General features: G+C 37.9%; 1 protein-coding gene across 1 annotated transcript in view; it reads right to left on the reverse strand.

The window, feature by feature from the left end:
• The window catches only part of LOC135229096 (probable ubiquitin carboxyl-terminal hydrolase FAF-X), a 174,634-nt gene that overhangs the window by 131,301 nt on the left and 30,602 nt on the right, over positions 1 to 12,731 (reverse strand). The window contains exon 3 of the mRNA XM_064278896.1: positions 11,830 to 12,083. Within this exon, the coding sequence (XP_064134966.1) occupies positions 11,830 to 11,925 (96 nt within the window). The 5' untranslated portion in view covers positions 11,926 to 12,083. The remainder of the gene's footprint in view (positions 1 to 11,829; positions 12,084 to 12,731) is intronic.

The following is a 12,731-nucleotide window of genomic DNA, read 5'->3' on the forward strand; positions in this document are numbered from 1 at the left end:
CACCAACAAAGAGAACGTTGAAAAGAAAATCACCAAATCAATGCCATTTATAACAGCTCCCAAGGAACATAAAATACTTAAAGAGTAAATCTAACCAGAGACATATAAGACCTATACAAAGAAAACTACAACACACTACTGCAAGAAACAAAAAGAGACCTATATAAGTGGAAAGCCATACCCTATTCATGGATAAGAAGACTTAACATTGTAAAATTGTCTATTCTACCAAAAGCCATCTACAGATTTAAATCAATTCTGCTCCAAATTCCAACAGCATTTTTTAATGAGATGGACAAACAAATCACCAAGTAGCCTATTATACTGCCATGGTACTCAAGACAACCTGGGACTGGTGCAATGAGAGAGGCATAGACCAATGGAACAAAGTTGAGAATCCAGGCATAAATTCATCCTTGGTGCTGTATTGGCAGTTGAAATCCATCAAGGTGCTCAATGGAAACTCTATGGGGCAGTACTACTCTGTCCTATTGGGTTTCTATCAGTTCAAATCAACTCGATGGCAAAGGGTTTGGTTTTGGTTTTGCTTATGAGCATCTGATATTTGACAAAAGCCCAGAGTTCGTTAAATGGGAAAAAGAGTCTCTTTAACAAATGCCGCTGGCAAAACTGGATATCCATCTACAAAAAAATGAAACAACACCCATGCCTCACACCATGCGCAAACACTAATTGAAAATGCATCAAAGACCTGGATATCAAATCTAAATGATAAAGATCATGGAAGAAAAAATAGGGACAAAGCCAGGAACCCTCATACATGGCATAAACAGGATATAAAACATTACTAAGAATGCACAAACACCAAAAGAGAAACTAGATAACTGGGAGCTCCTAAAAATCAAACACTTACACTCATCCAAAAGAGTAAAAACATAACCTATGGTCTGGGAAGAAAATTTTGGCTTCGAAATGCCCAATCAGCATCTAATCTCTAAAATGTACAAGATACTGCAAAACTTCGACAACAAAAAGACAACTTAATTAAGAAATAGGCTATGGATATGAACAGGCACTTCACCGAAGACTTTCAGGTGGCTAACAAATACGTGAGGAAATGCTCAGGGTCATCAGCCATCAGAGAAATGCAAATTAAAACTACAATGAGATGCCATCTCACTCAAACAAGGCTGGCATGAACCCAAAAAACACAAAATAAATGTTAGAGAGGCTGTGGAGAGACTGGAACACTTATACACCGCTATTGGGAATGTAAAATGATACAACCACTTTGGAAATCGATTTGGCGCTTCCTTAAAAAGCTAGAAATAGAACTACCACACAATCGAGCAATCCCACTTCTTGGAATATATCCTAGAGAGATAAAAGCCTTTACATGAACACATATATACACACCCTTGTTCACTGCAGCACTGTTTACAATGTGAAAAGATGGAAACAACCTAAGTGACCATCAACAGACAAATGGATAAACAAATTATGATATATTCACACAATGGAATACTACGCATCGACAAAGAATGGTGAGGAATCCGTGAAACATCTGACAACATGGAGGAATCTGGAAGGCATTATGCTGAGTGAAACTAGACAGTTGCAGAAAGATACATGTTGTATGAGACCACTATTATAAGAACTCAAGGAAAAGTTTAAAAATAGAAGAAAACATCCTTTGATGGTCATGAGGGTGGGAAAGAAGAGAGAGTGGTATTCACTAACGAGATAGGAAACAAGAACTATCTTAGGTAAACGGAAGGACAACACACAACACAGAGACAGTCAGCAAAACTGGATTAATCCAAAAGCTAAAAAGGTTCCCGAATACAACCAAACGCTTTGAGGCATAGAGTAGCAGGGTCTGGGTCTGGGGACCATGGTTTCAGGGAAATCTAGTTCAACTGGAATAACAAAGTTTATGAAGTAAATGCTATGCACCCCACTTTGGTGAATGGTGTCTGGGGTCTTAAAAGCTGGACAGCGTCTATGTAAGATGCATCAATTGGTCCCAACCCACCTGGAGCGAAGGAGAATGAAGAACACCAAACACGCAAGGAAAACACTAGCCCAACAGACAAGAAGAGCCACATAAGCTATACACACATCAGCCTGAGACCAGAACAACTAGATGGGTGGCCAGCTACCACAACTGACCACCCTGACGGGGAACACAACAGAGTCTCTGCCAGAGCAGGAGAAAAGTGGGGTGCAGAACTCAAACTCTAATGAAAAGACCAGATTTAATGGTGTGACTGAGACTGGAGGAACCCCAGAAGACATGGCCCTGCACTCTCTTGTTAACCTAGAACTAAAGCCGTTCCCGAAGCAAACTCTTCAGACAAAGAGTAGACTTGACTATAAGACACAAAATGATATTCATGAAGAGTGTGCTTCTTAGTTCATGTAGATATATGAGACTAAAGAGGCAGCTCCTGTCCAGAGGTGAGATGAGAAGGGAGAAAGGGACACAGACGGTATCCATGAAACGACACAGGAAATCCGGGTGGAAAGGAGTGTGGTGTCACATTACAAAAAGAATAACTAGGGCCACACAATGTGTGTTTACATTTTTGTATGATAAACTAACTTGAGCTGTAAACCTTCACTTAAAGAACGGTAAAATATATATATATATTCCATTAGGCAACACACTGCTCCTCCTCACACACATCAGATATTTTTTAGAAGACTAAACTGGAAAGTGCATCGGGAAGAATCAGTTTTTATCTCGTTTTACGTTTGTTAAGTATTTGGCTGTTAAGGTATCTGGGCCTAGTATTACTTTTTCATAAGATTAAAAAAAAAAACAACCTTTTATTGCTTTACTAGAGGCTACTCAGGTTATAAACTTCTTTTTCAGTAAACTCTGAGCCTATACCTTGGTACATTTACTCAAATGCTGTTAAATAGGTGAATATACAAACTGTAATATATGAGAGTATTACTCAATTAAAAAAAAGAAAAAAAAAAAACCTATCACTACATGCAACATCATGGAAGAAACTCAAATGCATTATGCCAAGTGAAAGAAGCTAAGATCAAAAGAGTAAGTCAGTACGATTTCATCTGCATGTCACCGGGGAAAACTAGAGGAATTAGGGCAGGGACTGTCACAAAATGGGGATGAGGGCACTGACTACAAAGGGGTAAGGAAAAGCAATTGTTTGTGTTCTATATATTTATTTTATTGGGTGGGTTACAAAACTCTACACATTTGCCAAACCTCATATTGTACACCATGAAAAGTGACTTTTATTTTATGTAAACAAACAAATTAAAAAACCAAAACAAAAAATAAACTATTTACTCTGGCTTCTCCTTCCAGGTGTGATAGAGTAAGCGTAAACAGATTGGTGCTTCTGTCTGGAACCAGAAAAGTGAACTGTTTGCTTAAAACCAGCACTAAGCTACTAGGGTAAGAAAAACAGACTACTCCAGAAAGGTTCAAACCTCAAAAAAGTTAGAGGGAGGCAGGGCCAAGATGGCAGAATAGCCACGTGCTTCCAGTGTTGCCTCTTACAACAAAGACCCGAAAAATCAAGTGAAATGATTCTATTTATGGTGAGCTAGAAGCCCTGAACATCAAAGGCAAAGTTAGAAAACAGACTAAGTGGCAAGGGGAGAGTGAGACCGTTCAGAAGTGGACAGGAGTTGCTGAGTTCCCTCAGGCACCATTTCCAGAAGCGGATGGATGCGGTGGGCCTGTGGTTGCATTCGGCTACAATTTTCTCAGGGAGAAACAGTCAGCTGCTCAGCCTACTCACCTCCGGAACCAGAGAAGAATCGCACTCTTGGCAAAGCTAAGTACTTGTGTATATTTTACTGTGCCCCTGCCCCCAAGCCAGCTTCAGTGGCTGTTGATTTCCCTGGGCCTAAGATAGGCCCATTTGAACGCCTTGAGCCATGTTCCCATACTTGGAGAAGGAATAAGTTCACAACAGAGGGGAAAAGATAATTTTCCAGCTCTGTTAACCTGGGGGGCTTAGGACAGAAGCGGCTCCTGTCCAGGTGTAAATGGTCCATGAACTTTGAATACCTTTCCCCCTTGCATGCACCTATGTGGGCCTATTCCTGGAAAATAGGCCCTTGTTGGCAGACTGCAACTGTTTAAACTGTGTGGTGGAGAGATTGGTATTTGACATTTGACACAGCTTTGACTATTAAACAGCTGATAACAGCTCTAGGCATCTGCTCCAAAGGCAAAAATAATCAAACTAGCACACTCAAGAAACTTATTTGGGCATATCAAAACAAAACAAAGCGAGAAACTAGGATACAGTAAGCAAACATCAACTAATACGAAAACTCACAGATGGCTCAGAGACAACAGTCAATACCAAACCACATAAAGAAACAGATCATGATCACTTCAGTAAGCTCTCAACACAGAGAATCAAAGGATCTTCTGGATGAAGGTGCCTCCCTGGAATTACTGGATGGAGAATTCAAATGATTAATACACAGAACTCTTCAAGACATAATGAAGGACATCAGGCAATACTCAGAAGAAGTCAAAGAACACACAGATAAAACAACTGAAGAAATTAAAAATGCTTTTCAAAAAAATAATGAAAAATTTAATAAGGTGTAAAAATCCATACAGAAACACCAATTGGAAATTCAGAAGATTAACAATAAAAATTATAGAATTAGACAACTCAACAGAAAGTCAGAGGAGCAGAATCAAGCAAGTGGAAAGCAGAACTGGGGACCTTGAAGATAAAGCACTTGGCCAAAATATTTGAAGAAAAGTCATTTAAAGGAATTTAAAAAAATGAAGAAACCTCAAGAATTATGAGGAACTCTATCAAGAGAAATAACCTGAGAGTGATTGGTGTACCAGAACAGCATGAGGTAACAGAAAATACAGAGAACTGTTGAAAATTTTTTCGCAGACAACTTCCCTGATATCATGAAAGACAGGAAGGTATCAATCTAAGATGCTCATCAAAGTTCACATAAGGTAGGTTTTAAAAGTCAATAAGACATAATCAAACTTGCCAAAACCAAAGATAAAAGAGAATTTTAAGAGCAGGTAGGGATAAACCAAAGTCGCCTACAAAAGAAGAGTCAATAAAATTAAGCTCGGACTACTTGGCAGAAACTATGCAGGCAAGGTGGCAATGAGAAGATTTACACCAAGTTTTGAAGGAAAAAAAATTGCCAGCCAAGAACCATATATCCAGCAAAATTGTCTCTTAAATATGAAGGTGAAATTAGGACATTTCCAGATAAAAAGAAGTTCAGGAATTTTATAAAAACCGAACCAAAACTACAAGAAATACTAACAGGAGTGCTGTGGTTAGAAAATCAATAACACCAAGACTAGAAAATGAACAGAGCAATCAGATGTTAACCCAGACAGGGAAAACACAAAAATAAATCACAGTTAAATAAATGATCAAAACGGGAAAAGAGCAATGTCATTAAGTAAAAGAAGACCACATTAAAATAATAAAGAGGGACTAAGAAATGCAGTCGCAGATCTTTTATATTGAAAGGAAGATAAAGCGATATACAGAAATAAGAGCTACGTTTAAACTTAGAAAAACAGAAGTAAATATTAAAGTAACCACAAAGGAGACTAATTATTGTACTCATCAAGATACATGGAACAAACATTAACAGCACTGAAAAGTGAGACAGACAGCACCACAATTATACTAGGAGACTTCAACACACCACTTTCAATGAAGGACAAGACATCTAGAAAAAAGCTCAATAAAGACACAGAAGATCTAAATGCCACAGTCAACCAACTCGACCTTACATACCTATAGAGACCACTCTTATGAACAGCTGCCAAGTATACTTTCTTTTCTAGTGCACATGGATCATTCTCCAGAATAGACTACATATTAGGTCATAAAGCAAGCCTCAGCAGAATCTAAAACACTTAAGTATTACAAAGCATCTTCTCTGACCATAATGCCATAAAAATGGAAATCAATAACAGAAAGAGCAGGGAAAAGAAATCAAACACTTAGAAACTAAGCAATATCCTGCTCAAAAACAACTGGGTTATAGAAGACATGAAGCACGGAAAAAAGAAATTCATAGAATCCAATGAGAATGCAAACACTTCCTATCAGAACCTTTGGGACATAGCAAAAGCAGTGCTTAGGGATAAATTTATATCAATAAATGAACACATACAAAAAGAAGAAAAGGGCCAAAATCAAGGAATTATCCCTAAAACTTGAACACACACAAAGAGAGCAACAAAAGAAACCCTCAGGCACTAGAAGAAAGCAAATAATAAAAATAAGAGCAGAATTAAATGAAACAGAAAACAGAAAAGCAATTGAAAAGAGTTAACAAGACTAAAAGCTGGCTCTTTGAAAAAAAATCAACAAAATTGATAAACCACTGGCCAAACTGACAAAAGAAACCAGGAAAGGAAGCAAATACCTGAATAAGGAATGAGATGGGCAATATTAAAACAGGCCCTACTGAAATTAAAAGAATCATATCAGATTACTATAAAAAACTGTACTCTAACAAATGTGAAAACCTAGAAGAAATGGATGATTTCCTAGAAACACATTACCTACCTACCTAAACTAACACAGAAGTATAACAACTAAACAGACTCATAACAAAGAAGAGATTGAAAAGGTAATCAAAAAATTCCCAAAAGAAAAAAGCCCTGGCCCGGATGGCTTCACTGCACCGTTCTACCAAACTTTCAGAGAAGAGGCAACACCACTACTGCTAAAGGTATTTCAGAGCACAGAAAAGGATGGAATACTCCCAAACTCATTTTGTGAAGCTAGCATATTCCTGATACCAAAACCAGGTAATGACGCCACACAAAAAAGAAAATTATATACCTATATCCCTTATGAACTTAGATGTAAATATCCTCGACAAAATTCTAGCCACAAAAATTCAAAAACATATCAAAAATATAATTCTCTGGGACCAAGCGGGTTTCATATCAGGTATGCAGGGATGGTTCAACATCAGAAGAACAATTAATATAAATAAAACAAAAGACAAGAACTACATGATTTTATCAATTGAAGCAGCAAAGTCATTTGTCAAAGTTCAACACTCATTCATGATAAAAACTCTCAGCAAAATAGGAATAGAAGGAAAATTCCTCAACATAATAAAGGGCATTTATAAAAAACCAATGGCCAACATCATCCTAAGTGGAGGGAGTCTGAAAGCATTTCCCTTGAGACTGGGAACAAGACAAGGATGCCCTTTTTATCACCACTCTTATTCAAGCCTGTGCTGGAGGTCCTAGCCAGAGCAATTTGGCTAGATCAATAAAGGGCATTCATACTGGCAAGGAAGAAGTAAATCTATCTCTATTTGCAGATGACACGATCTTATACACAGAAAACCCTAACGAATCCTCAAGAAAACTACTAAACCAATAGAAGTGTTCAGCAGAGTATCAAGATACAAGATACACATAAAAATATCAGTTGGATTCCTCTACACCAACAAAAAGAACATCGAGGAGGAAATCGCCAAATCAATACTATTTGCAGTAGCCCCCAAGAAGATAAAATACTTAGGAATAAATCTTAACCAGAAATGTGAAAGACCTATATGTAGAAAACTACAAAAACTGCTCCAAGAAACCAAAAGAGACCTACGTAAGTGGAAAAACGTACCTTGCTCATGAATAGGAAGGCTTAACATTGTGAAAATATTTATTCTACCAGAAGAAACCACAGATACAATGCAATTCTGATCCAAATTCCAACAACATTTTTTTAATGAGATGGAGAAACAAACCACCAATGACATACGTAAGGGAAAGAGGCCCCAGATAAGTAAAGCATTACTGAAAAAGAAGAACAAAGTAAGAGGCCTTACTCTACCTGATTTTAGAACTTATTATATCGCAACAGTAGTGAAAACAGCCTGGTACCGGCACAACAACAGACACGTGGACCAATGAAACAGAATTGAGAATCCAGACATAAAGCCATCCACATGCGAGCAGTTGATATTTCACAAAGTCCCAAAGGCAGTTAAATGGGGGAAAAGGCAGTCCATTTAACAAACAGTGCTGGCATAACTGGATATCCATCCGCAAAAAAATCAAACAAGACCCATAGCTTACACCATGCACAAAAACTAATTCACAATGGATCAAAGACCTAAATATAAAATCTAAGATGGCAAAGATCATGGAGGAAAAAATAGGGACACTGCTAGGAGACCTAACACATGGCATAAACAGTGTAGAAAATATTATTAAAAATGCAGAAGAGAAACTAGATAACTGGGAGCTCCTAAAAATCAAACACCTATGCTTACCCAAAGACTTCACCAAAAGGGTAAAAAGATTACCTACAGACTGGGAAAAAGTTTTTAGCTATGACATTTCCAATCATCATCTGATCTTTAAAAGCTATAGGATACTGCAAAAACTCAACAACAAAAAGATAAATAACCCAATTAAAAAATAGGCAAAGGATATAAACAGACACTTCACTCAAGAAAATATTCAGGTGGCTAACAGATACATGAGGAAATGCTCAGGATCTTTAGTCATTAGAGAAATGCAAATCAAAACTACAACGAGATTCCATCTCTCTCCAAGAAGGTTGGCATCAATCCAAAAAACACATAATAATAAATGTTGCAGAAGTTGTGGAGAGATTGGAACACTTACACACTGCTGGTGGGAATGTAAAATGGTACAACTGCTTTGGAAATCGATTTGACGCTTCCTTAAAAATCTGGAAATAGAACTACCATATGATCCAGCAATCCCACTCCTTGGAATATACCCTAGAGAAATAATAGACTTTACATGAACAGATACATGCACAGCCATGTTCACTGCAGCACTGTTGACAATAGCAAAAAGATGGAAGCAACCAAGGTGCCCATCAACAGGTGAATGGATAACTAAATTATGATACATTCACACAACGGACTACTATACATCGATAAAGAACAACGATGAATTCGTGAAACATTTCATAATGTGGAGGCATTATGCTAAGTGAAATAGTCAGTTGCACAAGGAAATATTGTATAAGACCACTATTATAAGAACTCGAGGAACAGTTTAAACAGAAGAAAATATTCTTTGATGGTTACGAGAGTGGGGAAGGAGGGCAGGAGGGAGGGGAGATGGGTTTTCACTAACGAGATAGTAGATAAGAACTATTTTAGGTGAAGGAAAAGAGAACACACAATACAAGAGAGGTCAACACCACTGTACTGTACCAAAAGCAGTTTCCTGAATAAGCTGAACGCTTCGAAGGCCAGAGGAGCAGGGGTGGGGGTCTGAGGACCATGGTTCAGGGGACATCTAAGTCAGCTAGCATAATAAAATCCATTAACAATCTGTATCCCATTTTCGAGAGTGGTTTCTGGTCTTAAATGCTAGCAAGCAGCCATCTAAGATGTATCAATTGGTGTCAACCCACCTGAAATAAAGGACAACGAGGATACCAAAGACACAGTAATTATGAGCCCAAGAGATAGAAATGGCCACATAAAGCACACACTACATCCGCCTGAGACCAGAAGAACTAGATGGTGTCCTGCTATAATCGACGACTGCCCTGACACGGAACACAACAAGGAACCCCTGAAGAAACAGGAGAGCAGGGAGATGCAGAACTCAAATTCTTGTAAAAAGACCAGACTTAATGGTCTGACTGAAACTACAATGACCACAGAGGTCATGGTCCCCAGACCTTCTGTTAGCCCAAGACAGGAACCATTCCTAAAGCAAACTCTTCAGAAAGGGATTGGACTAGACTAAGGGATACGCAATGACAGTGGTGAGGAGTGAGCTTCTTGGATCAAGTAGACACATGAGACTACGTTGGCATCTCTTGTCTAAACGGGAGATGTAAGGGTAGAGAGGGTCAGAAGCTGGCTGAATGGATACACAAAAAAATGGAGGAGGGAAGGAGTGTGCTGTCTCACTAGGGGGAGAGCAATAAGGACTACATTCAAGGTGTTTATAAATTTTTCTGTAAGAGTCCGACTTGACTTGTAAAGTTTCACTTAAAGCACAATAAAATTTAAAAATGGAAAAAAAAAAAAAGTTAGAGGGCAGCCAAGTTAGTCCTGCAAGAGCTTGCCAATAAAAGTCACTTTTTAAGATCATTATTTGAAGCAACAGGCTAAAATTATGCCATTACAGTCAGGTGGAAGCACAATGTTGGATGTACTGTCAGGATACACTCAATGTTCAGGTGCACATTTGGCAACAATCAAAACCTAAGTGGGAGCCTCTAAAAGGGCAGAGACAATTTTTTCAGCACTTTCACAGGACCAAGAGTTTGGAATCTGCAGGGCTAAGGGACCCACACTATATACTCAGTTGATAACCTGGCAAAGAAGGACAGACTGAGTCTTATGCAGCTCTGATTCAACATAGTCTGTGACTGAATTAAAATCATTAGTAACACTGTATCCATCGAAAAAAGAACAGTGACCTTTTCTAGAAGATGAGAACACTTGGAATCAATTTTTTATATAAAATTTTTCAGCATTCAATGTAACCACTAGATAGGACAACAAGATGGAAAATTAAAGCCCCCCCCCACAAAAAAAAACAAAAAACGTGGCAATAGAAAAAGACCCATGGGTGATAAATGTGCAAGAAAACATGAATTCATACAGTAAATGCTGGAGAATTTTGTCAAAGAACTGGGATCTATGAAAACACTTTCAATATCCAGAATATTTAAGAACTATTATAATTAAACAAAAAGACAAAAAACCCAATCAAAAAATGGGCAAAGAACTTGAAATGTGGTATATACATACAATATAATTCATTCAAAAGTACTGACATACTTAAATAGACATGAAAACAAATGGCCAACCAGCACATAAAAAAATGTTCAACATTATTAGTCGCTAAAATAAAAAAAGCCTATTGCTGTGAAGTTGATTCTGCGTCACTGAGTAAAACTGCCCCACTGCATTTCCAAGGCTGTAATTTCACAGAAGCAGACTGCCACATCTATCCCCCATGGAGTGGCTGGTAGGTTTGAACTAGTGACCTTTAAGTCAGCAGCTGAGTACTTTAAACCACTGCACCACCAGAGCTCCTTTTTTAGTCATTAGGGAGAGGCACATCAAAATCTCAGTGAGATATGGCTTTACTCTCATTAGAGTGACTATGAAAAAAAAAAATGGACGAAAAACAGGTGTTGGAGAATATGTGGAGATATCAGGATCCTCGTTCGCTGCTTGTACGGATGCCAAAGTATAAAGTCATTGTGGAAAACAGCTGGGTGGTTCCTCAAAAAACTAAACATAGAACTACCATATGATCCATCAATCTTAACCTTAGGTACATACCCAAAGGAACTGAAAGCAAGAGTGCAAAAATAAACCTGTACACTAATGTTCACTACAGCACTGTTCACCAGAGCTGAACGCTGCAAACAACCCAAGCATTCATCAACAGATGAATGAAAAGACAGAATATGGTACACACATACAAAGGAGTATTACTCAACCATGAAGGTAAATGCAATCCTGACATATGCTAAAAGACAGATGGACTTTAAAACATTATACAGAGTAAAATAAGTCAATCACAAATGGTCAAATATTGCATAATCCCAAACAAAGGAAATAAGCAAACCTATAGATGCCAAAGCTTAGTAGTGGTTACCAGGAATTGAAGGGAGGGGGAAAAGGCAAGTCATCTGCTTAGAGGACACTGAGTTACTGTTAATGGTAATAATTTTGGAAAGATGAGGGGTCATTTTTTCTAAAGTGTAATTTACAGTCATAATAGCTTTTATGATTATTTCATTACAATTCAGGACATGCACTATCATTGAGTATTCCATAGTACCCAAAATAATATAGTTCTAACGGATATGTTTAATATCATACCTGATTCTGTTGTAATGGGGGCTGAGGCGGTCCATCAGAAGCCTGGCCTTCATTATCATTCCCTCCTACTGGAGAGCCATGAGTTGTGGCTGTCATGCTCAACACAAAACAGATCCTGGCAATTAAGCTTGCCTATGCAGTTGTTGCAAGAGAAGAAATTATACTCTACTTATAGAAGATGAAGTATCAGCATATGTCAGTCTTAAAAATCTCCAATTCAAGAACAGATCATCTTGCAGAAACGATTTCATAATCTGAAAGTAAAAAGAAAAAGGGCACAAGCTTTAAGTGTAAAATAACACCGTAAGGAATCAGTCCAGTTGTAACACGGTTGTATCACAAGAGTCTCTACAGTTAATAACAGATGGCTGTAAGAAACACAGAAGTAAAAACCAAAATTTCATTAATATTGTTGACTAAACATTGTTGTTCCAGCAGTTATAATAAGAAAACAGAAAAACTATAGTCTTAATATTATATAATGTTATATAATACATAACACGTTGTTGTTGTTAGGTGCCGTTGAGTTGGTTCCAACTCATAGTGACCCTATGCACAACAGAACGAAACACTGCCCGGTCCTGCACCATCCTCACAATTGTTGTTATGCTTGAGCCCATTGTTGCAGCCACTGTGTCAATCCACCTCGTTGATGGTCTTTCTCTTTCCCACTGACCCTCTGCTTTGCCAAGCATGATGTCCTTCTCCAGGAACTGATCCCTCCTGAACATGTCCAAAGTATGTAAGACACAGTCTCGCTGTACTTGCAGTTAACACAAAATATCTACTTGTTTATTTAATGAATTAATTAACCTAATGTTTAGTTGAAATTAATGTAAAAAGCAATGATCTGGAATTGAAAGAAATTTAATTTACGGTCTTTCTGCTAATTAAATTGTTCA

Source organism: Loxodonta africana, chromosome Y, assembly GCF_030014295.1.
Source record: "Loxodonta africana isolate mLoxAfr1 chromosome Y, mLoxAfr1.hap2, whole genome shotgun sequence".
Taxonomy (NCBI): domain Eukaryota; kingdom Metazoa; phylum Chordata; class Mammalia; order Proboscidea; family Elephantidae; genus Loxodonta; species Loxodonta africana.